At 41.8% G+C, this 26320-nt stretch overlaps 1 protein-coding gene and 2 long non-coding RNA genes across 6 annotated transcripts; 1 reads left to right on the top strand and 2 right to left on the bottom strand.

Moving 5' to 3' along the window:
* Positions 1-1524: 1524 nt before the first annotated feature.
* atp2a2a (ATPase sarcoplasmic/endoplasmic reticulum Ca2+ transporting 2a) lies at positions 1525-25960 on the top strand. Of its 2 annotated transcripts, XM_023958729.2 has the most exons (21): positions 1525-2142; positions 2771-2788; positions 2864-2946; positions 4922-5026; positions 6725-6863; positions 15739-15819; positions 16088-16173; positions 16272-16736; positions 18081-18169; positions 18279-18381; positions 18646-18777; positions 18873-18992; positions 19859-20077; positions 20153-20488; positions 20700-20920; positions 21097-21299; positions 21420-21505; positions 21590-21723; positions 21794-21911; positions 23647-23767; positions 25258-25960. In XM_023958729.2, exons 1-21 carry the CDS (start codon positions 2025-2027, stop codon positions 25269-25271), a joined length of 2991 nt encoding a protein of 996 aa, XP_023814497.1. In that variant the 5' UTR covers positions 1525-2024; the 3' UTR covers positions 25272-25960. The 2 variants fall into 2 exon arrangements, with proteins under 2 accessions (XP_023814497.1, XP_078808712.1); XM_078952586.1 differs by lacking the exon at positions 25258-25960 and having other exon boundaries at positions 1527-2142; positions 23647-24147.
* LOC144994529 (uncharacterized) lies at positions 7284-8107 on the bottom strand. The gene is made up of 3 exons (XR_013658091.1): positions 7998-8107; positions 7611-7708; positions 7284-7415 (listed from the first exon to the last, which is right to left on the bottom strand). It is a non-coding gene; the product is annotated as an uncharacterized LOC144994529 (long non-coding RNA).
* LOC105354785 (uncharacterized) lies at positions 8175-18087 on the bottom strand. Of its 3 annotated transcripts, none has more exons than XR_013658090.1 (4): positions 17799-17926; positions 16260-17409; positions 14706-14760; positions 8175-8283 (listed from the first exon to the last, which is right to left on the bottom strand). It is a non-coding gene; the product is annotated as an uncharacterized LOC105354785 (long non-coding RNA). The 3 variants fall into 3 exon arrangements; XR_002290888.2 differs by lacking the exon at positions 8175-8283 and adding an exon at positions 13078-13214; XR_013658089.1 differs by lacking the exon at positions 8175-8283 and having other exon boundaries at positions 13915-14760; positions 17799-18087.
* Positions 25961-26320: the final 360 nt, after the last annotated feature.

The following is a 26320-nucleotide window of genomic DNA, read 5'->3' as shown; positions in this document are numbered from 1 at the left end:
TTAAACTACAATAAAAAAGTAATGTGTGTTGGGAATTTGTGTACAATAACTTTGAGACTATGTTACATTTGGTAATGTGTGGAGATGCTTTCATATTTAAAGTAATCAGAGCTTCTTTTTAGGTTTTTATTTTCTATGAAAATGCAGGATTTTATTTGTTTTCTGCTGCAGGAAAGACTTTTAAATGTGATGTCTCTACTTCAGTCACTGAGTGTTTCTGTGAAAGCAGTAGCAGGAGATGCAATCTTCTTGATTTGTTTTTCCAGAATTAATTTCCAGAATCATTGGGACAATTATGGCATCAGTGTTTTAACAATTTCAGAGTTGGGGTGCATTTAAATTTTAGCTTTATCTTTTGTTTTCAATGAGATTCTGTCATCTTTGATAGTTGATGAAAATGTGAAATACTTGTGTAACAAAAGCTGACATTGAATCTTCTTATTCTAGTTTAGCATAGGATTGTAAAAACACAAACTCTAATTGAAAATATATTTTTATAAAGACATGTTTTTGTATTTGCTGTTCAAACACATTTTCATGAATAACTGACTATTTTTTGTTTTTTCAAATGTTTGTGAACACATCTGCTCAGTGATCAAATCTCCCAGTGAATAAATTCAGGTTTTGTGAATTATTTAAGTGAAAAGCAATAAAGAAATTGCTCTGGATCTTCAAACTATTCATAACACATGTTAATTATTATAAGATTTTGTAATTACTAAGAAAAAGTAAATGTTTCTTTAAAAACTTTAACTGAGTTGTTTTAGTAACTGTTTTGGCCCTATTTTGTTTTTCTCTTTTTAAGAAATAAAAGCAACAAAATGATAACTTCAGTTTAGAATTGGATTCGATGTTAAAATGTGTTTCTAACAGTGGAAAGGAGCCTATAAAATAATGCCAGTAAACAAGTAATATAGCAAAATGTAAATAAAACCTTACTAAGCATATATTTCATGACTAAAAAATACTTTTTTTTGCTTGGTTAAAACAGAAAAGGCTTGATTAAGATACTAAAATACATATTTCTACTGTCTTACATGGAAATTCTAACAGACTTAAATACAAGAAATAAGTGGTGAAACCTAATTTTAAATGATAGGACCTGAGTTTTGACATTAATTTGGGGTTTATAGGTTTATTATAAGGTGTGCATACATGAATTTTATAAGGCTACTGAAATAGCCTACATATTTTCACTGCCCTATATGGATAAGTATGAATGCTAACAGACTTAAATGCAATAAATGAGCAAATAAACCTTTATTCTAATTGATGGGACCTGAGTTTTGACTTGGATTTTCAAAGCCTGACTGGTGAGGATCATATAGGGAGCCCCGCTGCTGATCATCACACCACCGTGCTGTGCACTAAAAACAGAAAAAAAAATCTAAATAAAGCTAATTTGTGCTGGCTAAAAAAGAAAAAAGAAAGAAAAGGGCGCCATCACGTTTGTCATTCACTTCCTGTGTTATTTAATGGCTGGTTTAAACGCAGCTGCCAGCGATCATCCAATGATAAAAGTCCACATGCGGCGCAGGAGAGACAGAGGGGCAGCAGTGAGGCGCTTTAATAAAAGCGGGCAGTCAGCGCAGCGCGGAGACACAGGGAGCTGCGCCACTGACAGGCCAGGAACGGGAAGGAGCAGAGGCACGAGCGCAGGATCCGAGGCACGAGCGCAGCCGTTGCAGCCCGGAGCACGGGGACCCGCCGCAGACACTTTCCCACCATCTGTGGAGCACAGCGGACGCACGGCAATAACCCTCACCGGACGGGGAGAGGACTTTGGCTCGCCTCCCAAAAAAAAAAAAAATCCTGTCAGCCGCGTGAAGAAAACCTTAACGGGCAGCGTAGAGGACGCGGCGCTCGGTAGCTCAGCTGTCCGGTAGCTACGCGAACGTGAACGCACAGATTTCGGCGGACGACCTCTCACACCACTCTTTATATATAAAGTAGAGACAGTTTGGACATCCTCCCTGCTGCGTTCCGGGCAGTGAAGCTGTGCTGGAAGGAGCCACCGGTCCGCCATGGAGAACGCGCACACCAAGAGCGTGGAAGAAGTTTACAGTTATTTCTGCGTCAACGAGAGCACCGGACTTTCCCTGGAGGAGGTGAAGCGGCAGAAGGACAAATGGGGCCTAAACGGTATGACCCCCCCCCCCACACCCCCTCATTACCACCGACCGAATAGACCTGACTTGCGCAGCAGTGGGAGCAGGCGCGGGGAGCGCGCGGCACTGTAACGTGGACCGTACGTGCTCCGTGTTCCTGATGTGGGCAAAAAGTCACCGCTCCTCTCGCTGCTGACGTCATCAGCGGAGATTTCCAGGCCTTGCTGTAACATTGATGTAATCAGGTGTTTTAACCTCATTTTACCAGAGAATATTCTTTTCTAATTGTGCCAGAGATGTTGCTCCTCGCGCACGCCCCAGGAGGGCTCTGACAGGCCATCATGTCCCTGGTAGCCTGGTCATCCCAGCCCCTCTTCCCTTCCATCACATCACCTTGACCCTAAGGAAGTGTGTGTGTTAATGGTCATTCCTGTTTACCAGAGTTTCAACAACTTGTAAAACTCACAACTGAGCTCAAAAATGTATTTTTAAGAGCAAAGCTTCTCTATTTGTAAGAACCAATTCTCTTTCAAGAAATTGAAATCTGCCAAAAACAAAAGAAAGCATTCCGTCTTAAATGACAAACGAATCTGATCACTTCCCTTCTGTTTTTCTGTTTGTGCGTCTGCTCTGTGGATTGGTCTGCACGTGTCTGCGCACAGAGCTACCAGCAGAAGAAGGTAAGCAGTCCTGGCACTGCCACTGTGCTGCCAGTGAGTCTCCATGAGTGTTTCAACCCTCTACTCCATCTGCAGGCAAATCTCTGTGGGAGCTTGTCCTTGAGCAGTTTGAAGATCTGCTGGTTCGAATTCTTCTCCTTGCTGCGTGCATATCGTTTGTAAGTCATATTTATTGATCCTTTAAAGTCCAGCTCAAACGTGAAGAGTTGGTTTTCAGTTCCAGCTGAAATGTCCATTCGTGAATTTAGTGATGATGCTCCAGGAACCCAGAGCATCCTTCACGCGGCATCCTCTTTGGTTGCAAAGTTATTTCTTCCCTGTCAGTCTTCTTGGTGTGCTAAGTGGTCCCTTCCTTGTGTGGTGACAATGCTGAAGTGCAAATGATTTAAGTTTGTAGAGCAGCGATGAGGTTACACTCACTGAGTCGAGAGCCCGACAGGTGGCCGTGCTTGTGGCTCATCTGCGGAATGGTGACAACATTAGAAGCAGGATCGAGTTTCCTGCACAGGATGACATTCAAGTCATATTGCTTGACGGTCATGTAATGCTCTTGATGTGATAAATGAAGATAAATGTCTGGATTGCTGTTGGGTAATCCTTTAACTGACGTTTTAAAGGTTCCAGCTTTATTATGTCCAAATGATAAAATCAAACCAATGTTTTTGCAATGCATTCACAGCAGATGCTATCTCATGAACGGAGCGATTCCTCCTTACCCCATAAGAACACAAGGTGACATCAGTGTGCCAGAAAAGTATCAGAAATGGATTCTGTGGTCCATTTGGTTTGTGGCAAAATACACATAATTTAAATTTTAAGAAAAAAATGGGTCTGTGTTCTTATGGGTTAAAGGTTCATGCCATTGCATAATAAATGCACCCTAGATCAGCATATGGCACAGGAACACTTGATAAGCAGGCTCGCGCTGGGTTTACGTCCGTGCATGTGAGATGGTATGTAGTGTGCAGGACCCAGTCAGGTGATACAGAGGTGTCGGTGGCTGTTGTCTGACAGGAACAGAGCACCACTCCTAACCAAATTTGGCCCCTCATTCATCAGTGGGAGGACTCTTTGTTGCACCCCTCCTTGTCAATTTCAGAAATAATTTCAACAGTGATTTGATTCATATTTTGTGGGTGCTATTACGATTCATAGTCGATATTTGGTTCAGTTTAAACGATTCGATTACTATTACATTTTAAAAGATTTTTTTGGTATTGGTCGATTCTCGCACGGATCGATCTGGTTTGATCGTATATTTAAGGTATATTTGCTCTATGATGTACAGTAGCAGCTTTACATAACATGAGCCCAAAAATAGCATTTTGGTTCATTTTGACTGTGCTGCTGCTTTAAAAGGACGCGTTTCAATGGTTAGTAGACATAAAATAGTCGTTTCATTGGGAGGGTAAAGCAATTAGAAGATTGGGTAATTCAGAAGCAAGTGACTGTCATTTCATCTGGATAAGTGATTGCTAGCCTGGAACGATGTCCAAACTGTTTAAATTCATTTAATTTGCCTTTTCATGGTGCAACACAAAACGTTTAACCAACAGGATGATCCTATTATGGGATGTAAGCATGACGACCCCCTTCAACCAGTGTGCGTCTGCATTTCACAGCTGCTCTGTTTGAGTTGCAGCAATCAAGAGGGTCTGATATCTGTCACGTCTGGACACCCTGATCTTTCCTAGGCTGATGGCTTTATAGCATTAAAGTAGATTGCCTAATTACATGTGACGCACAGAAAGATTTGGGGACATTTATTTTTACAAGAACAGCAAAGTAACCTTGTGAGACCTGATTAGAAGATTTGGATTTTAATGGGTTCACTCAACCTCAAGCTAACAATTCAGGCTGTTTTTGAGTTTCATATGTTGCATGGAAGCGGATCAGATTTATAAAATCTCAACTTGATGGATGCAGATCCAGAAATACCTTTTCTTCTGAAGATGAAAGTTTGTGTAAGAAGTAGGATCCTTTACAATAATATTGACTTTAGATGCTATCTGATATCCTACCCTCCGTCAACAAACCAAAACACTTTAAACGAAAGTTTGTTAGTAAGTTAATCTAAAAGAATCAAACAGTTGTGAACAGTAAAGACAAGTTTTAATCCTCTTTTTTTTTCAGGTCCTGGCCTGGTTTGAGGAGGGAGAAGAAACAATCACAGCGTTTGTGGAGCCTTTTGTGATTCTGCTCATTCTCATAGCCAACGCCATCGTGGGAGTGTGGCAGGTGAGCATCCGACGTGTCTCACAGTTGAAGTCCTGTTTGTAGCGTTTCTTATAGAAATCTCAATTTCCTGGAATTTTTAAGGGTCTTTTGTTAATCAAAAAAATTCAAGTTAAAAGGGTAAAGTACTCCTGTTACATTTGGTTGCACATGTTTTAAAGGGCCTATATCATACAAAATCAACTTTTTGAGCTTTTAAGTCTATTATAATGTTCATTCCTCACTATAAACAACCCCAAAACGGCATTTTGATCCATTCACGCATTTCTGGGCATTCCGCTAAATACCTGCTCTCAGAGCACCAGCGCCACCCCTCCCATTCCACTAAAACGAGCGGGATCTCACATTCATACGTATGAAAGTGAGGAACAGCCCCTTCCAGGAAGAGTCTGGGCTGCCAGCCCCTTCCCCCAAGGATAACACACACCCACTTCTTTTGCTGAGCCTGCGCTGATTGGCAAAAATGCTTTTTCTATGCACAATATGGACATCCACCTTTGCAAAAGTTTGGATGTTGTTTTGTTTTTATGGTAGAAACACAGACTCGCTGCCGAGGCCGGTTCTAGGCTGACATCATGAAATGGGCGGCACCCACACGGAGGGAAAGGCGGAGCCTCAGAGATCGAGTTGTCTTACTTCCGGGCGAAAATAACTAATATTTCATTAAAAACCGTTCCTTGTTGTTGTCTGCTAGTGGATGCATCAGAATGGAGCGGAGCAGAGAGCTTGTGGCCCTCCCACCGTATTTCCTGCATCACAACTTCAAGCTTTTTCCAATTACCTTTTTTTATATGCTCCTGATTCACAACTATTTGAATAAAAAATACTCAGATATGCAATTTGAAGTTTAATTTTCTTTATATTTTTCCTTCCTCATGAGAAAAATGTTACAAGAACATGTTAAAAGACCATTTTCATCGGAGTGGGTCTTTAATTTACTGCAGTGTTAATTGGGATTATGTGAGACAATTCGAAAAGGAAATCTTAAATTAAAGGATTTGGAGCAGATTTCAGTGAGACAAGTGTTTGCAGTGCCTGCAAATCAGTTAATCTAATATAGCTTTAACAGTTAAAAGGTCTCTCCCTCTGTTTTTCCTTACAAAGCTGCTTCAGTACGCTTTCATCCCAGTCTGAAGCAGAGGGAAGTTCCTGCTCCGGTTGTGTGCCACGCAGCCCTTAGCTCTGCCTTAACTGTTTTTCTTCTGCTAATGCAGTTCTTATCTAGCAGGTTACTCAGCATGCACAGTGACAGCCTCCTGGATAAAAGCGTCTGCAAAATGACAAAAATGCAAATGAAAACAGCGTCAGCAGTGAAAGCTGACGTAGTTAACACAAAGGCTGCTTCAGTGTGAATGCCACGAACAAATTTAGAATTTGATAGAATTTCTGAAACAGGATTGATGGGTAATATCGACACGACAGCAGCCAGGTTTTACCCGCAGTTTGACTTTACTGAACCTGAAGGTAAATCTTGTTTGAAAGTTATTTTTACTTCAAAGGGTTCCTGTTGAATATTAATAAATGAAGCGAGGTGTCCATTTATGCATGAGGATGCTGGCAGGGAGCACTGGAAATCTGCAAAAGATAAAACATATTCCAACTTGGTACACTTTATCAAACCCTATAACATTTTTTGCTGTTTATTTAGGTAGCTAAGAGCAATTAGATTGATTGATCTAAATCTCAGGATCCCCTCAACAGGAACGCAACGCTGAGGACGCCATCGAGGCCCTAAAGGAGTATGAACCCGAGATGGGGAAAGTGTACAGGCAGGACAGGAAAACTGTGCAGAGGATCAAGGCCAGAGACATCGTTCCTGGGGACATCGTGGAGGTGGCTGGTAGGTCATTGTTGCTTTTATTTTCTCCATTTATGCTCATATTTTGGTTCACATGTCTGTCATAAAAGCATAATTGTTGGGGGTTTTCTCCTTGTAAAGGTTGTATCAGTCTAAAGCAAGTACTGGTTTTACTCTTCCCAAACAAAAACAGAAGAATGAGTTCCACCTTTTGTTTTTGGATGGTACAGCTAATTCCAGAATTTTATTTGGCTATGTCTCAGCTGCTCTGGACAGATCATAAAAATTCAGGAATGTTCAGGGTGTACATTTAGTGCAGGTGCAAATCTCTATCCCCACGAGTGACTGCAGAGGTGACTCACATGAAGAGGGATATATTTTAAGATGTTCCTATTAACCCATTGTCTCTAAGGGATGTTATTTAGGCCCTCCTGTCGGTGTGTGCGCGCATCCTCCCTCATCCTAAGACGTTCCCTCCGTCTTCTCGGTGATGTGCTGTCCCTCCAACGAGGTCCCGTCAGCAAGTTTCAGCCAAGCATCCTTAGGCATTGAAGTTTATATTCAGAGCGTGTCTCCTCCAGCGCTTCCAGGATTCTGCAGGAAGATGAACAGAAAGTTCCAGCTTCAGGAATGTATGGCGGCTTCAAAGTGCTCGCATTATCTTGAAACTGTGGTTGACCTTATACCACTGAAGTGATGCACAGATTTTCTGTGCATAGCTGCGCAGCTTATTTTTAGCCGTAATAGGCTGCTTAGATTATGGAATGCTGTATTTATAGAGGTACTGACAATCGTGAAGATGACAGGTGTCTGGTCAGAACCCGCGTGCGTACCCCCCCCCCCCCTCCTGCTTAGGGGACATTGCTTCACCAGGACTCTTTAGTAACCTTGACAAGGACAACAGCGCAGGATGATTGGTTAAAATGCCTTCTTCATGTGCACCCCTTTTTAACACTTTGCCTGCAAAAGAAATGGAGCATGTAGAGATCATATAGTTGCCTCAGGTTTTACAGAAAAATCACTGATTCAGATTCTCTGCTCTTTGGAAAACCCTTGAGGGCCGCAGGAGGGCCTCTGTCAGCAACACGAGGCTTACTCAAAAAAAAAAAAAAAAAGCAGGAAGCAAAATTTGACATTTTATTCTGTAGTCGAGGCAAGCTCATCAGTTCTACTTACTTCCTAAATCCTTCAAATGTCGTTTACAATGGCTGGAGCCAGGCTTCTCCTTTCTGAATAATGCTTTCCCTGAGCTTCAAAGTGACCTCGTGCACGCAGAGGAGGCGAGCGATGACGCAGAGGCTGGCTGGGCTGCTGAGCTGAGATAGAGGACGCCGGAGATGAGCCCTTTGTGGGTGCCTGCGTTGTGAGAAGAATCTCCAGCAGCCAATCTGTGCGAGTTGGAGAACCCATGTGGGCTTCAGCAGCTCCTTCTGATCACTCTACCGCCGAATCTGCGAAATGACTGCAAAATGAGATTAATGGGAAATATATTCCTCTCAACACTTGAACCGTTTTTAGATGGAAAGCGCTCGATTTGTTCTGTGCACCGCTTTTTTAAATTGAAGTCATTTGTCCTGCATTGCTCCTCGTTTAGTTTTGCTTGACATTTATATTGAGAAAATACCCCATTTGTAAAAAGAAAAAGGCTTCACTCTGTTTCCTAATCTCTCAAAGCAGCGTTGGCTGATGACTTGTGAAGCCCTCGGACTCCACTGACAGGATCCTGGTCCCAGTCCTTTCATAGTACTCTGTTTTCCTTCCAGCTGTCAGTTTGGAGTTACGAGCCAGCAGGATTAAAAGTTTTTAGAGGAGAAGATCTTGGACTGTTCCCCTGTTTTTTTTCCTCTCTCTGTGAGGATGTGGTGTTAAATGGCTCATGTGGGGGGCAGGATGAGGGGAGGATCTCTCATCTGCTACTATAGTCCTAGACAGAGATGGCCTTATAGGGAAGAGCTGCGTTGATAACAATCCCTCCCCACCATTCTCTGTGCACAGCAACCCTGACCATCAGCACCCGTCACTAAGATTCCAGACACCACGGATAGTATGTGGCATTTAATGTGGTCTGGCAAACGTCTGTTGTCACTGAGGGACTGTCTTCTGGCAAAGACTTCTGACTCGTCATCAAGACCCCAAGAAATAGTTTAATTTTGCCAACCCATGAGGCTGTAGAAAGGCTAGCAGGTCAAAGCTCTGGCACTTTAGATCTCCAGGTAGATCATGCATGAATCACATGAACTTTTCATATGCAAAGGTGGAACTGTCTTCATTCTAGATGTGCCCTCTAGACCAACTCAGGCTTGAAAATCTACAGCGCTGCTGCACTGGCCTTCTTTCGCTGCATTTCATTCTCCTGACTGCAGGGAATCCATGCTATGCTGTCTGGCTATGGATGACATGTTGAGAGGTTTGGAAAAAAGACGCCGCCACTAATCAGGCTGAACTTGAGCCTCGAGAGGAATGTGCACCTCTGACCCGCTCCGAGCACATGTCCTCACTTCAAGTCAAGCACAAGTGTCTACATGTTGACACCTTAACATCTTACATGGAAGCATATGTTTTACAGATCTCTCCTTGAAAGTCAGAGGATGTCTCTAATTGCAGAGGATGAGAGAAAGTGCCTAGGATTTATGGACTTTGCTGCATGCTTTGGCTTCTATCTGCAAGAATTCAAATAAGTGTAAAATGTTGGTTCCAAGCAGGTTTTGCTGCTGCACTTGACAGGAGGCGTTTTGTTTTTGAGGCTGCTGTTATTTCAGATGAAGACTCATCTATACTTACAGTTGAGTGAGTTCAACGTCTGATTGGAAGATCACAGGTTTGGTTCTCGCCTAGTCTACCCATGTGTCAAAGTGTCCTTGGGCAAGACGGTGAACCCCACAGTGTTAACGGGGGTAATAGGTTGGTGCCAGTGTTTGGCAGCAGTGTGTGAATGTGTGTGTGTGTGTGTGGGTGTGTGTGTGTGTGTGTGTGTGTGTGTGTGTGGGGGAACGAGACTGACTGTAAAGCGCTTTGGGCCTTCAAGAAAGGTAAAGTGCTAAATAAGTTTATGCCATTTACATTTCTTGTATAAACATGTGGTCTCTAGTTCAACTGCATGATAAATGCTATTAGACATCAGAAAAAGAAGGAAAGGGAAGTATGTGTGTATTTGGGTGTGCTAGGGGTGCAACGATAAATTCGAGCAACAATTCGATTCGATATTTGTGGTTGGCGATTCGATTCACTTTCAATTTTGGTTCATTTTAAACAATCTGATTCAATCCAATTCACTGATCTAAAATCAATCCAGGACATCTTTAGACAAAAGTTCAACCAGTGTGACTCAGAGATAAATAACTGGTACTGAACATTGCAGGTGAAGTTGTCCAGATTCCTTGTATTTCTTGCAAGATAATCAAATGTAAATTAAATATATGTACAAAGAAATAAGTAAACAAGAATTAATGGCAAATCCATTTACATTTTAGTGTCCTAAAGTTCAGCCCACCATTGTTTTTCAGCAAAAATATAATCCAAAGAGAACATTATTAGAACATTCTACCACACTGTATTGTCACGCGTCTTAGCTAATTTAAAGTGTTTCCACACATTGGACTGGAATGATCAGATTTTTTTCTGCCATCACACGTGCGTTGTGCACACGAATTGATTATCGATTTTTGAAACCGTTTTTTGTAATGGTGTAGGTATTCGATTCTGCATCAGACAGATCGATCCTAGGAATAGAAACCGATTCATCGATTAATTGTTACAACCCTAGCGTACACAGTAAACATAACTGGAAAGTTTATCTGTAGAAAGTGGTTTGGAAAGACGCATGAGGCTTTGGTCCAAGACCACAGGGGAGTATCATGACAGGAAGTCAGCCTGTTGTCCATCTGCCCTCAACACATCAAGCCTGGGTAAACCTGGACCACATGACCACCCCCAAACCCTCCCCAGCACACAACAGGTGCAGCTGCCAGACAGAGCCAACAATTCCAGTGAACTCCCTCCCTCACCTGTTGATTTAAGGTTCTCTGTTTAAAATGCATCATTGAGAGTCACAAGTGGAGGTTTGGCACTCTGTAAAAATGCAGAATTTCCTGAACTGTACAACCACAGAACAGGCAGAAATGTCCCCCTGAAAATGTTTTGACTGCAACCAAGTGAGATTTTGACCTAGATAACATTCACAAGCTTTGTAAGAATATAATACCTGTGATAAATCTGCAGTTTAAACTGTGTCAAATAACGTCAACAGACTCTTTTAAAGACCATTTTAGCAGGTACTTTTTATTAGGTTCTTCTAAAGCCAATGTCCTTGGCTCATCTCCACCTGAGACTCCTAAGGTACAGGAAGTCTAAAAAGTGTTTGGCACAATTAAATTCCAAATATAGAATCAGAATGCAGGTATCTTTACTACATCTGTTTTTTTTTATGCTGTAAAAGTACAACTGATGTCTGTTCTACTGGGAACGGCTGTCATTGTCTTTCTTCACTGAGCTTTCTCTGAGGTCACGTGCTGCTGTCAGACCGGCTCCTCACAGGGTTGTGCCTCAGTAATAAACACTCAGAGGAAGAAGGGTTGCTCAGAACTTAAGTTCACAAAGTGAGACAGCAAACACGCATCATGTCAAACAACAAAGTTAGGGGAAAATAATCAGATCTAGTGCATTTACTTGAAAAAACAGCAATTCATAAACTGATCCAACTGATGCAGAATTCAAGAATGCTAGTTTTTTTTTAGGATTTCATATTTCAAAATGCAAAAAAGAAATTCTATATACTTCTTAAACTCCCTGCAATCTTAGATGAGCAGCAAAACATAACACATGAGAGTCAATCATTTATTTCAACAGTAAGTATCATAAAAGCCAGAGTTGCTGTGGGAAAAACAAGTTGTTCCCTCTCCTCTTCAAGAGGAAGGAGGAGGTTAAGTTGGTGTCAGGTGCTTGACGATAAAACAAATCTCATTATTGAAGAGGTTTTGTCTGTTTGTTGTTCAGAGCATGCGAGTGCGTGTTAGGACGCCATAGAGGAGGAAGGACGTCAGCAGTGATCTGAGAAAGGGGGATTGCTGCTGTTCATTAATCTGGGAAAGGTTTTAAGGTTATTGACCATCTCCAAACAAATTGTTTTCTGCTGCTGTTTGGTGAGAAAGTCCTCACATGTGGAAACTTTCAGAAAGGCTGCTGATTCTCAGAGGAGTCAACTGTCCCAGTAAGTGCATCCCAAGGTCAAAACTCTGAAAATGAACACAAAAAGGAGATCTTTATCTCAGACTGAGCTAAAGGCATTTATTTTATATGGTCGGGTTTAAAAAATGTGGTTTTAGTGTTTTTTAACATGTCATTGTGGCATTTATCTGATTATGCAGGACATAAAGAAATTGTGCTTGAAATTGCTCTTTTGACTATTTCTTTATTCACATTGTTGTAATTCAGAAGCAGATGAAAAAATGCCGTTGTGATGTAGAAAATACAATCAGCAGCCCATAATTTTGTTAGGTTCAGTGTGTGAGGGGCTGTAAGCTAGTGGAAGAGTGCGTAAACAGATGGATGAGGGGAAATGGAGGCGGGCTTACACTACACCAACAGTCCCGCCCACAACTTGGAGGCAAATTTGTAATGAACTCTGCTGCTCTGCAGAAACTGTCCTAAAAATCAACAGTTTTTTCTTCTTCTAATTTTAGCTAAAAACTGCATAATCATAGTTAAAAGACCACTGGGAATGTTTTTACAACACATCAAAAGATGATCAAAGTGAGTATTTAATGAGAATTCAGCTAAACAGATTTTTTTTTTTTGGATGAAGTCTTTCATAAGTGTCTGCTTAAACTACAAGTTAAAAAAAAATAATATCTGAATGAATAAGTTCTCTCGAAAATATCTGAGAAGAAACTCTACTCGAGAATTATTTTCCAGAAAAGCATGCTGTCAAAATGTCCTCATGGCAGTTATCATAACTAGTGCAGTGGCAGGGATTTGTGCATTGGGTCCAAAGCATGCAGGAAGTGACATAATTGAACAACACGGCAATAACACGGCTAAATCCACATGAGCTGCAATGGGAGCGGTGTGCTCTCGCTAGTGTTCTGAAACAATCCAAGATACACAAAATAACATTATATGCAAGAGAGTGAAAGTAATGTAACATCACGGAAGAACGTACACATGAAAAATACACCCAGAAAAGTGTGGCACACGCAGAACCATTTCCCCAGTTTCTATCCATTTGGAGGCTGAATTGGGTCACAGTAATTCCAACGCACCCAAATTGGCCTTTTCCTTTGAGACGGGCCTTTTATGGCTCACAAGCGGTCCGTTTCTTTTCTTTGGTCGGTTCTCCTGCTCGCTGCCTTCTGTGATTGCAGCACAGCTTTACTGCTTGGTGGCACAGCAACCGTCCTGTAATGAGCTGCTGTTTAGTTTACAGAATCGCTTGGTTACAGCCTGCAGAAAGAATCATCATTTGGGCATTAAATGCTCAGAAAGCCCTGTGCTGTCGCAGGAATAAGGAAAAGGGAAATAAAACTTTCAGTTTAAAGCATGTTGGCTCCTCAAATGTCTTTTCTACCTGTTACAGTTTCGAGTACTTATTTTGTTTTGGATTTTCTTCATCCATCCCGTTTTTGTTGGTTCCTTTATTCCTGTTCAGTGTTGGTGGTTGTCATCGTCTGTGGATCTATGCTTTTCTAAAGCTCCAGTTACCACTTAGTATGTGCTTGTTTTTATAATGACTGTTTCTGTGTAGAAGCTGTAGTTTGGCCCCTCATTCCTTGGTGGTTTGTCCCGAGTCTGGTAGTCCAAATATTTTTTTCGTTTACTGCCTTGGTTTTCTTACAAAACATATCACTGTATTTTTCTAATCATCTTTTTTTTTTTTTTTCTTTTAGACGTAGGTCTGTTAACGATCCAGTTTTGGTCAGAATTCATCCATCCTTAAGTAGCTTGCAGTTGGAGTTCCACTGGACCTTCTTAGTGGAAACAGTAATAAATGCTTATGGTGATGGTTGAATAGTACATTTACAGGTTGGCCACGGGTCCTTAAAGAATCTTAAAAGGTCTTAAAACAAAGATCCAGTCTAATGAAATTGTGTTTTTAACATTTTTGCATTTTACTCTTAATGGAGAATATATTAAGAAAATTGAACTCAAAATTGTATTTCTGAGTATTTCTTTATTGAAATCGTTGTGAATCAGGAGTAGACAAAAGTCCTGTTTAAAAAACAACTTGTGTGATGTGGAAAATACTTTTAGCAGGCAACAATTTTCTTGCTCCGCTCCGTTCTGATGCCCATTCGTAGACAAATAGATCCGTGTACATCTACCATTTTTCTCGTCTGAGCTGGCATCTGGCATCAGAATGGATAGCTCCAAGTCTGACATAGCTCACTGTTTTTGTAGCTAATTTTAGGTTTGGGGTTTAAAAGGGTAGAAGAGAGTGTAAACGGTAAGCTCTCAGCAATGGGGAGGTGAAGAGGGTTGGGATTGCTCTGATTTAATGAACCTCTGCTGCTCTGCAGAAACTATGTCCGTGAAAAAAAAACAGATTTCTTGATTCGGGCTAAAAACTGCATAATGTCATTAAAAGACTGGGAACACTTTTACAATAGATCACAAGAGGATTGGAGTGGGATTTAAATATCTAACCATTTGTTTTGGCCTTTTAGTCTATCAAGCTTAAGTTTCCTCTTCATGTACAGTGCCGTTAAAAGGGTTCGTTATTGCAATTATTTTCATAGTTTTTTCCCATTTGAATTACTCAGAGCATCAAACTTGTTTCGGGGTTTTAAATGAACACAAAATTGTGTCTGAGTGATGCCTAAACATGTCTGGGGCGATGTGAAAACAGAAGCATTCAATTTCATTTGCTATTTTTGGGCAGAACTTGCTCACCCTGGTATGGTCACACCCACTTCTGCTGAATCCGAACAATGAAACAAGACGGTGTCTGTAAAAGGGAAAAACATTATTATAAATATATAGACAAAATGATTTCAAGAAGCAACACATCATGACTCCATTCGGGTTTCATGCAGTAGGTCCTGCATTGGGACAATCGTCCAGAAATATCAGGTCCTCCTCTGATTTAGATTTTGGACTGTTCCAAGTCAAAGTGTGGACCTGATGGGGATTTATTCCTGTGTGATGACCATAAACAGGCAGTTATGCTGTGAAAGTGTAGCTGAAAAATCTGTTCTGCACAGAAGGCAGAAGTGGACGGCGACATGAAAGAGTCATAAGTGTCTCACTAAATTACAGATTTGCACAACCAGTTATTTAGGTGAGGAGGCAGCTACTTTTTTACTCAGAGCCAGGCAAGTTTAAACCACTTCCTTCTACCTCAGAGTAAACCGATTCCCCGAGAGGGAAATAGTTTGTTGTCTATTGCATCTTGATATAAAAAATAAGACGCACATGTAATCTGTGGGTTCCTAAAAGTTGATTTGAATGTTTTCTCCAATTAAGTGGTCTTTTTTAACTGTAGAATGAAGACCTTTTCAGGCTATAATGTTATAATATTTTGATACATTTAAGGATGTTAAAACTCCAAATCAGCAAACTTTTATACTTAGGTTTCTTGTTTTTATGTAGAAATAATTAGGTGCATTTGAGTTGCATCACTTTGCTGCTGTTTGTCCTCCATCTACAGTGGAAGCAGTAAAGACTGACCTTGACCTCTTTTGATGGTTGATTGATTTTCTGACACTTTAAAAAATAAAAATTGTGAACTTTTACTTAACTCATTAATTTCTTTATTTTAATTTGTAGTTATGTGTATTTTGACATTTGTTACATAATATCTTTTTAGAATCATGGGTCACGTAAAAAAACAAATTGGATTTTTTGTTTTCTTTCCCGGTCGGACGTCAGGATCTCTGTCTTCACTCGCTGAATGTCCTCACATCCAGGCTGTGTTTCATTACAGTTGGAGACAAGGTGCCTGCTGACATCCGCATCTGTTCAATCAAATCAACGACTCTGCGGGTTGACCAGTCCATCCTGACAGGTGAGATCGCCTGCTCATCACAGCAATCAAACTCCTACCGAGGCACGGTTACGCATCTCCATCACAGCTGCTCCTGACAGCATCGTGACTTTCTGTTTTTCTTGCTTCCTGTCTATCCCCTAACATCATTTCACGATTTTACCGTTCGCATAAATGATTAGGGATTTCACTTTAACTTTTTATAGAGATAAAGCTGGGATATGTTGCTGGCTTTGACTGTTAATCTACCGAATGCAAAATGACTGTTTCCATGGGTTTTTTTCACCAGGTGAATCCATCTCTGTCATCAAGCACACGGACCCTGTACCTGACCCACGTGCAGTAAATCAGGACAAAAAGAACATGCTCTTCTCTGTAAGTTCACACATTAGCCGTTTCCTATTAACTTATTTAGTGTGTGCCATCTTTTAGGAAAACAGTTTTTTAAAGATGTTTGTTACCCATTGATGCAGGGCACCAACATCGCAGCTGGGAAGGCTGTGGGTGTGGTGGTGGCGACTGGAGTAAACACGGAGATCGGGAAGATTCGTGACGAGATGGCGGCCACAGAGCAGGAGAAGACGCCACTGCAGCAGAAGCTGGACGAGTTTGGCGAGCAGCTATCCAAAGTCATTTCTGTCATCTGCATTGCTGTGTGGATCATCAACATCGGTCATTTCAACGACCCCGTGCACGGCGGCTCCTGGATCCGCGGGGCTGTCTACTACTTCAAGATCGCCGTTGCGTTGGCGGTAGCGGCCATCCCTGAAGGGCTTCCTGCTGTCATCACCACCTGCCTGGCGCTTGGCACTCGCCGGATGGCCAAAAAGAATGCCATCGTCCGAAGCCTGCCCTCAGTGGAGACCCTGGGCTGCACCTCTGTCATCTGCTCTGACAAAACTGGTACCCTGACCACCAACCAGATGTCCGTCTGCAGAGTGAGTCTCAAACAAGCACAGATGAGCATGAATGCAGTCTTAAAGACCATCTCTCATGAAAATTGTGTTTTTGGTGTTTTAAAAATATTCTAGTGTCATTTTTCTGACGATGGAGCTTCCAATTACATTTCTGGGTATTTCTTTATTCAAAAATGCTGCTTGAAAAAGCTTGTTGTGACAAAGAAAATGCACTTCTGCTGCGTCTACTTGTAGATGAATAGATCCATGTACGTTTTTGTTTTCCTCGTCCGAGCTCAGCTCAGAAGCAAATTTCTAAGGAACCATTGCAATTTTGCAGAAACTACTAGAAATGACTACGTTTTTTTTTTTTGTTAAAGTTAGGTGAAAAACAGCATAATCATAATCAAAAGACCACTGAGAATGTGTTTCCAACAGCTCAAAAGATGGTTGGAGTGGAACTTAAAAGCATTTCTTTGCAGTTGGACTGCCAACCCCCTTCCAGCCATGCATGAGATGTCTTTAGTGCATTGGTTCAGTGAAGTCTCCCTGCCATGCAGGTTATTTAACTAGATGATAACATGCTCCCGCTCCTCTAATCTACATTGAGCTAACGGATGACTTGCAGCGCCGCTGTTGCATAACTGACCTTGCGTCATTGAGCCTGTAGTTCCCGTTTGCCGCCGTATCCGTGAGTGGCATCCTACTGCTCTCACTGTATTAAAAGACATGTCAGCATTTTTTGTAGTTTAGTCATGTTTAAGAGCTCTCTTTTGTAGGCATGTATTGCTATGCTGCATGATTAAATATCTGCAATTACTATGACCTATAGTGATACAAAGAGAGCCATATATTCAGCTTTAGAAAATGGAAAACATCGGCCGTCAGGACATGCAAACAGGAGCCTGGTAGGGGGTTTGTTTATTCATTACCAGCATTAGTCTAGCAGTCCTCTTGTTTTATAAATTTAATTTTCTTATACACTATAAGCCTCATTCAGCTCAACAACTGACTATTAACGTTTGAGCTATTTGTGAGAAATGCTGTCATTTTAAGCTAGCAGTATTACACAGGCTTAACTACATAACATGAGTCTGAACGCACCTTCTTCCTGTTGGACTCAAGATTCTTCCCCAGTCTTCTCTGTTTACTATGGAGAACGCCCTTTGCACACGAGGCCACCCAGCCTGGCCCTGTCAGAGACACTTTGTAAACTGCAGGTTAATGTGCTGTCCTAAACGGACTTTTTCTCCTTTCACTTACTGCAGCTTGTGCTGCCACCTGCTGTGTCAGCAAAAAAAAAAAAAATCTGGCTGTGTGACTAGACAAGAAAAAGAACAAAAACATCCCACTGACCTTAATCGTATTTGCTTTTTTTTTGTCTAGATGTTTGTTGTGAATAAAGCTGAAGGGGACAGCTGCTCCCTGTCAGAGTTCACCATCACTGGCTCCACTTATGCCCCAGAAGGAGAAGTGTGAGTGTCCCAGCAGCCTCTCTGTCATGAGCACATCCAGGGAAAAGCGAAAATATCTTTTAGCATTTTTCCTAAAAACAGTATTAATACCATATCATGTACACCTCAGGTACCAGGATGGTAATCTGGTGAAGTGCTCCCAGTTTGATGCTCTGGTGGAACTGGCGACCATCTGTGCGCTCTGTAATGACTCCTCGCTGGACTTTAATGAGGTGTGCACTACATTTGCTTTGTATTCCACTTATGGCATGAATCCACATACACCATGAAGACAGGAGCACACATCTCCAAGAATGTAATTTAACTTCAGAGAAGGTTTCCAGCTCAAAATTCACTGACTTTACTTTACCTTCCGATCTGGGTTCAAACTACACACCCTCACAATGTTTTTTCCTTGCCTGTCAACTTGTAATATTATACAATAAAGGCTGGCAAAGACGAGAGGGATATGACGCACAATGTTCCTGGTGTTTCAGGTGAAGGGCGTGTACGAAAAGGTTGGCGAGGCCACGGAGACGGCGCTGACGTGTCTGGTGGAGAAAATGAACGTCTTCGACACTGAGGTCCACAGTCTGTCCATGATTGACAGAGCCAACGCTTGTAACTCAGTGAGTGACAGCTCCCTCCTCCCTGCACACTGTGCACATTCCCCACCGCTCCCACTCAGCAGCTTTTCTGTCCGACTGTGCTTTCACCAAATCAGGTGATCAAGCAGCTGATGAAGAAGGAGTGCACGCTGGAGTTCTCCAGAGACAGGAAGTCTATGTCGGTCTACTGCACCCCAAACAAGTCCCGGTCCTCTATGGGAAAGATGTTTATCAAGGTATATTCTAGGGCTTTCATACAAATATTTCTTTGAGTGATTGATTAATCAAGACTTGCCATTAATTACCGGTAATCTGTTTTATTATAACCTCTAAATTGCTGTGTAAAGCCTCATTTTGAGGTATTTTCATTTAAATTTGTGACATAATAGGGCAGTAAAAGATCAAACCACAATTTCCATTTCTTTACTTTACTTTTATTCCACCAAGAGATATTTTTTTCAGTCTTGAAAAATTAAGAAAAATAAAAACAAACAAAAAAAACAAACTGTCAGGTCCAGAATGCTCTAATTTACCACTTCAAAAGACACTAGGAACTTTTCTGAGCAATCCAAATATATTTAACACGTACTTCTTATTATTATCATAATAATACATATGTTGACATACCTTATTCTACAGTTTATCATAATAACAGGAAAATACATAATTTCCTTTAACCTGTTTGGTAAATTTGGAAATGATGAAGACTGGGATGCTGCAAAAAAGAAGACGATGCACGAAGGAAGAGATGAGACACAAGGAAGTAAAACCCGAGGAATTGAACAATTTAGAATTTAGTCTTTGTTACTTTGTTGTGACTGGATAAAAACGGGCAGCAAGAGGTGAACTTTCCCTCTCAAATTATTCTTTTTTTAAACTTATTATGTGGTTTATAATATATACCACTTTCTTCTGCTGCTGCAAAGCGAGGTTGGTGCAGGTTCTGTAGCAGGTACCATGACAACGCGTTGCACCGAGTGTCAGTCCGCTTTTTGTGAAAAACAATTTAAACCACAAAAATACCAAGATCAAAGTACTAATAATTTATTTCATATAGATTTTTTAGTAGGGGTCATTTAAATATATTGGATTTGCATCACAGGGGGCCCCAGAGGGAGTCATTGACAGATGCACCTACATCAGAGTCGGCAACAACAAAATTCCCCTCAGCCAAGGCAGCAAAGACAAAATCTTGTCTGTCATCCGTGAGTATGGCACTGGACGGGACACCCTGAGGTGCTTGGCTCTGGCTACAAGAGACAACCCGCCCAAACTGGAGGATATGATCCTGTCCGACACTGCCAGATTCTCTCAGTATGAGGTGAACGTCCATTGTTTACTTGGTTTTTCCTGTAGTTCTCCATTCACTGACCTTCGCCTGCATCTTTTCTTGCAGTCTGACCTCACCTTTGTCGGCTGTGTTGGCATGCTGGACCCCCCCAGGCAGGAGGTGGCTGCCTCCATCAAGCTGTGTCACCAGGCTGGCATCCGCGTCATCATGATCACAGGGGACAACAAGGGCACAGCTGTGGCGATCTGCCGCCGCATCGGCATCCTGACAGAGGACGACGATGTGGAGCAGATGGCCTTCACCGGCCGCGAGTTTGATGAGCTGTCACCCTACGCCCAGCGGGAGGCCGTGACCCGGGCGCGCTGCTTCGCCCGCGTTGAGCCCTCGCACAAGTCCAAGATTGTCGAGTACCTGCAGGGGTTCGATGAGATCACCGCCATGGTACGGCGTCTCTGCAGGGTTTCTGACATGTAGAATCCTCAAATGCATGACAGAAATGTCATCTGTTCACTAAAACAATGAAAAAACTCCTTAACACTTTTTTTTTACAATGCTTAACTAGTAAAGTGTGTACTATCTGACTTACTGTGAACAACTTTGTGCACTGTTTGCTCATCGAAGCCTCCTTTTAAAACGAGCTGCTTGTCTGCAGACGGGAGACGGCGTGAACGACGCACCAGCTCTGAAGAAAGCGGAGATCGGCATCGCCATGGGCTCGGGCACCGCTGTGGCCAAGTCCGCCTCAGAAATGGTTCTCGCTGATGATAACTTCTCATCTATAGTGGCTGCTGTAGAAGAAGGCAGAGCCATTTACAACAACATGAAGCAGTTCATCAGATATCTTATCTCCTCCAACGTGGGTGAGGTCGTCTGGTGAGTGTCCTCTGCAGCTGATGGGATTCCTGGTAACTGCAATTTCAAACAATCATGGTTCTTTATTCTCATAGAAAAAAATGATGCCAGGAAAAATAAGACAAAAACTATTCAAAGTATTAGGAACTATATAATAAAAGTTGCAATGATTTTCTAACCGGGAACTTAACTGACAGCATCTTCCTGACTGCGGCTCTGGGCTTTCCCGAGGCTCTGATCCCGGTCCAGCTTCTCTGGGTCAACTTGGTGACAGACGGCCTCCCTGCCACCGCCCTCGGGTTCAACCCACCAGATCTGGATATCATGGAAAAACCACCCCGCAACGCCAAGGAGGCACTGATCTCTGGCTGGCTCTTCTTCAGATACCTGGCCATAGGAGGTGAGCTGATAAATCATGAAGGGAGTTTCCCCTTCTCTGTACAAAAGCTCACAGGACCAAAAGTGTAGATTTAGTAAAACTACGATTTGTGTGTGGTGATGTATGCTGTTGGTACTTCAGGTTATGTGGGTGCCGCCACCGTGGGAGCAGCTGCCTGGTGGTTTATAGTCTCTGAGGACGGTCCACAGCTCACCCTGTACCAGCTGGTACGTCAGTACATGTGACAAAGCCTCCCATGGATCCTCAAAACAGCCCTTCCTCCCCTCACTCAGTTTCCTTTTCTGCCACAGAGTCACTACCTCCAGTGCAGCCCGGAAAACCCAGAGTTCGAGGGCCTGGACTGCCAAGTCTTTGAGTCGCCCTACCCCATGACCATGGCCCTGTCGGTTCTGGTCACGATTGAGATGTGCAATGCTCTAAACAGGTGGAAGGGCTTTTTAGGGCTGCTGAACTTTCTAGTTAGGAGATAGTAACTCAATAGACGTTTCTTCCAGCCTCTCAGAGAACCAGTCCCTGCTGCGGATGCCTCCCTGGGAAAACATTTGGCTGCTGGGGGCCATCTGCCTCTCCATGTCCCTTCACTTCCTCATCCTTTACGTGGAGCCTCTACCCGTGAGTACCACATTAACAGTGACTTTCTCACTAGGCACAGTTGGAGTTTTAGCTGTTATGTGAGCCTTCTAGTTGTCATTTTTCACAAGAACAGAAATGTATTTGACTTTACAGCCACCTTATATTATAACCTAAAAATCATTTACTCTGTGTGAAGACAGTAAGTGGAAACAGTAAAAAAATTGCTTATTATTATAGTTGAACAGTACATTTACAGGGTTGCCACGGATCCCTAAAAGTCTTTAAAGTTCATACATTTTTTTAACTAAAAGAAGGTCTCTAAGACCCATGCTGATGAAAATTTTGTTTTCGGTGTTTTTACATGTTCATGTGGTGTTTTCCTGATGATGGAGGACAAATATACAGAAAATTCATCTTGAAATTGCTTTTCAAAATATTTTTCTTTATTCAAATTGTTGTGAATCAGGAGCAAACAGAAAAATCTATTGGGGAAAGACTGTATTTGTGAGGTAGATAATTGCTGGCCAGGCCACAAGCTCCCTACTCCGCTCTAGTCAAATTCATCCACTTGCAGACGAATAGATCCATGTACGTCTTTGTTTATCTCGGCTGAGATGACATCTGGCTCAAAACTGTTCAACTAGATAGCTCCGATATTCCATTTTTGTTGTTAGCTTGGGGTTGTGAGGGGCTATAAGCTAGCGAGAGAGTAAGCAACAGGAGGGATGATGGGAAATGGAGACGGGCTTACTCCCTGCCAACACTCCCACCCACATCTCAGTGGAAAATTTCTAATGAACTTCTGCTGATCTGCAGAGAAGATACAGGGTTTTAGATTTTGACTAAACACGGAATAATCATCATTAAAAGACCATCAAAACATGATCAGACGTGGACTTCACAAACAATCAAATCGTCTTAAATTCTGGTGAATGGGTCTTATTTTTTTTCTCATCAATGCAATGTGAATTCCAGGATGGGCTGTGTTGTTGGGTTGTAAACTGGTCATAAATTGTTTAACCTCAGCTGCCCAATTGGTGTTTGAAAAATTACAAATTCATTGAGAAATTGCTTAAAAATGGGGATTACACCCGGTGGTTAAAACCACTAGTAAAGTTTCTGTATGATGCAAACTGTACGGTTTGCTGAAAGACATTTAACCTTGGCACAATGGAGATCATGGCCATCAAATTGTAGACTCTGGCTGTTTCTTTCAGTTTTTTTGCACATACGGCTTAAATTAGAATTTAAGTATTTTTCTTAAAAATCCCTTTTGTAAATCAGTGGACACCTTGATTTTGATCTGATAATTATAGATACGTTTGCATCTCAAGGCGCAAATGATTTTGCGTTATAGTATGACTTTAGTCATCTTTCCCCTGGGAGCTCAAAAGAATCATGGCATCTCTTCAAAGGAGACATGTTGTTCCCTAGTTTAGAAGATTAAAACAGCTTCCTGAGGCCTTTGTCATGAGAACCTTTGGTCAAAATACCATGGAAGCTCCCTGTTTAGTCTGATCTCAACTTTCTTTGTAGTATTTAGCTTCATGCTGACAGATTTCAAAGTTGTTTTTCTAAATCTGATCAGCTGACAAAGACAGATTTTCATGGACTGCTCCAAATGATGTCAAATTGTATTGTTTTGGGTTTGGTAGTAATTTCAGGCACCCAAATAAATGCTGTCAAAAGGGGACATTGGCCATAAAATGTTCCCTTTTTAAAGTGTTGGAGTCAAACGTGAGCCATGAGCTGAAAGATTGCTCTTCTCGCCCAGGTCATCTTCCAGATCACCCCCCTTGATATGACCCAGTGGATGATGGTGCTGAAGATCTCCCTCCCTGTCATCCTGCTGGACGAGCTGCTAAAGTTTGTGGCCAGGAACTACTCTGAATTTGGTAAACAGCTGGAGAAGCCGACCCGCAAAGGCTGCGCACCATTTGCATGCGTCGATGGCATCTCCTGGCCCTTTGTGGCCGTCGCCCTGCCCGTGGTTCTGTGGATTTACAGCACTGACACTAACGTGTCCGCCGTGTTGTGGCCATGACTGACTCCGGCACACAAACCCTCCCGCGCACGTGTGTGAAGTGGACATTAACACACATCTAACACAGTTACAATAACTTGGAATAACCCGCTCCCTGCCCTGTCTGCGGTATTAAGTACACATTCACAAATACATGCTACTGTTGGCTCAGGTCAGGGAGGGGCATCTCTTCATTTTATAATTACTTTTACAGACATTAGATCCTAGTTTTTAATCATTTCACCCCCCATCCTTCCTCTTTCACTGGTTAGAGAAACCCTTTGTGTTGGAGCTTTGTGCTGAGCTGTACAGAGAATTCAAACTATTTTATGATAATGATAATATTTTGTAATTTTTCGGGAGGGGCTTTTGGGGAGATACCGTATAGAACAAATTTATCTTCCCTGACACAAATCTCAAAGTTCTTCTTTGGAACCATCTTCTTCACCGATGGTCATCTTCTGCATAAGGCAGAACACAGCTACCTCAATGCTGTTATTGTCATCACAGGAACCCACTTGTCAGAACAGTTCATAGATCCTCTTTAGACGTGTTGAGGGAAGCTCCAGTTTGTTTTATCCGGATTCGTTTCCATACTTGCGAAATGAATTCAAGAAAGCCTTTTCCTCCCCTTACAGTTGCACCCTTTTGTTTCCATCCTTATCCTTGTAATGTATATAAAATGTGCACATACTGTACTTGAATATGTAAAGACGCACCGAGAAGCTGTTGGTCTTATCAACCGAGCACAACGTGAGCGCTTCAACAAGACTCTGAAGGCTGAAGCGGCTGACCATGAAGAGCTTGTATATTTGTACATAGCACAGAAGGTAGAGTGTATACTTTATTCGTTGCTGTCCAAATGTTCCATACATCAACACTGTTTACTCATGCCGTGGCCTTCCGCATGCCCGCAACAACCCCACCAGACCTGTCTGTGAGTGCTGAGAGACTTTCACTTTTGTAGTTTTGTAGCTAACCGTTTAGCTATGCCTTCCACATTTCTATACATTAGTTGTATTTGAGCTGCATGTTTTCAACCTCATGCAGTTGTTTGTATTTATATACATAAAGAGAGATTATTATGGTACAAGAGGGAAGTGAGTTTTGGTGCTGGAGATTTGGTTACTCTGTCTGCCAGTTCTACGCTTGAAGTATAAATGGTTATTTTTGATTGTAGACTGACCGTCGGACCTCTACCTGAGATGATGATGTTTAAGTGCCCGCATATTTCAAGGATATTTGAAATATTTTTCACATTCCTTCTTTTTTATTTTTTTTCCATGCTTTGCTCCTAGGATTTTAAGTTATTTGCTGCTCGGATCTTTGACGCCTTTCCTCGTATCTCTTTTTCCTTTGCAGCAAAGGCCAAGTAAGCCCAACTCTCTGCTAAAACTGCTTGCAAAATCTTTGGGTTTGGTTTTTGTGGTGTGCATGTGTGTTTTGGGCAGCACATTTTACATGAGCTGCATGCTACAATGTGATACCATGACAAGAGGTTCAATAAGTCCATAAATCACTGTAGAACGGCCACAAATGAATGTCCGATGGAAACCAGGCGGTCCCGACTCATCAGTCCTTCCTGCCTCCTGCATGAAGAGTCGTAGATGAAACTGTCCTCATGCCGTCTTTGTAGGCTAAGATCTTAGAACGTGTTTGTTATTCCATGCCGCATGTCTGCTCAGTCAACCATCTGTTTACCAGACTCTTTAAAAAAAAAAGAAAAGAAAAAAGACGGTGTATAGTGATAATAATTAGACATTTGTCAAATAGTTCAATAGGCTCAATGAAATCAGTTTTCCTAAGGATGTACTTTGAGAGATAAAAAGAAAAAATCAAGCACACTTTCTCTGCTCTGCACTGAGATGTGCAATGTGATTAGAGAAGGTTTTGCCATATCTGGAAAGGCGGACGTGCATTAATGATTGTTTTACTATGAAACCGGTCAGATGTCACTCCACCCATTTTTTTTTGGCCAAACTGCTGTACTGTATTTTTAAACGATTGTACAACGTATCACATGAACGGTTTCAGGTAAATAAAACTGTCATACATGAGGACTTTACTCTTTTGTTCTTCACATTTCTTTTATTGTTTGCAACCTGAGGCTCCTCTTTATTTATCCATTGACTTTTTTGCCTTTAAGGAAAAATGCAATTGGTTTGAATAAATAATAGGCTAGTTTGTTTTAGTCAATTAAGTTTTATGTTTAGATTTTTACCACGTCAGAGGGTTGATCAAAATGATTAAAAGGGTGCATCTGGTTTATTATTGGAATAATCTTAAAGCACATTTATATCTTTGACTGCACAGCAGTGTGTAGTCGCTGTTCAGAGGCAAAGGTAATTTAAATTAATGTATAGAATTTCATACACACGATGGATTTCTTTTTTACTTTGTAAATTTGGATTCTGCACCAATGTCA

This window comes from Oryzias latipes, chromosome 9 (assembly GCF_053564925.1).
Source record: "Oryzias latipes strain Hd-rR chromosome 9, Olatipes_Hd-rR_3.1".
Lineage (NCBI taxonomy): Eukaryota > Metazoa > Chordata > Actinopteri > Beloniformes > Adrianichthyidae > Oryzias > Oryzias latipes.
Note: the sequence above shows the minus strand (reverse complement) of the source record. Positions and strands in the feature narration are given on the sequence as shown.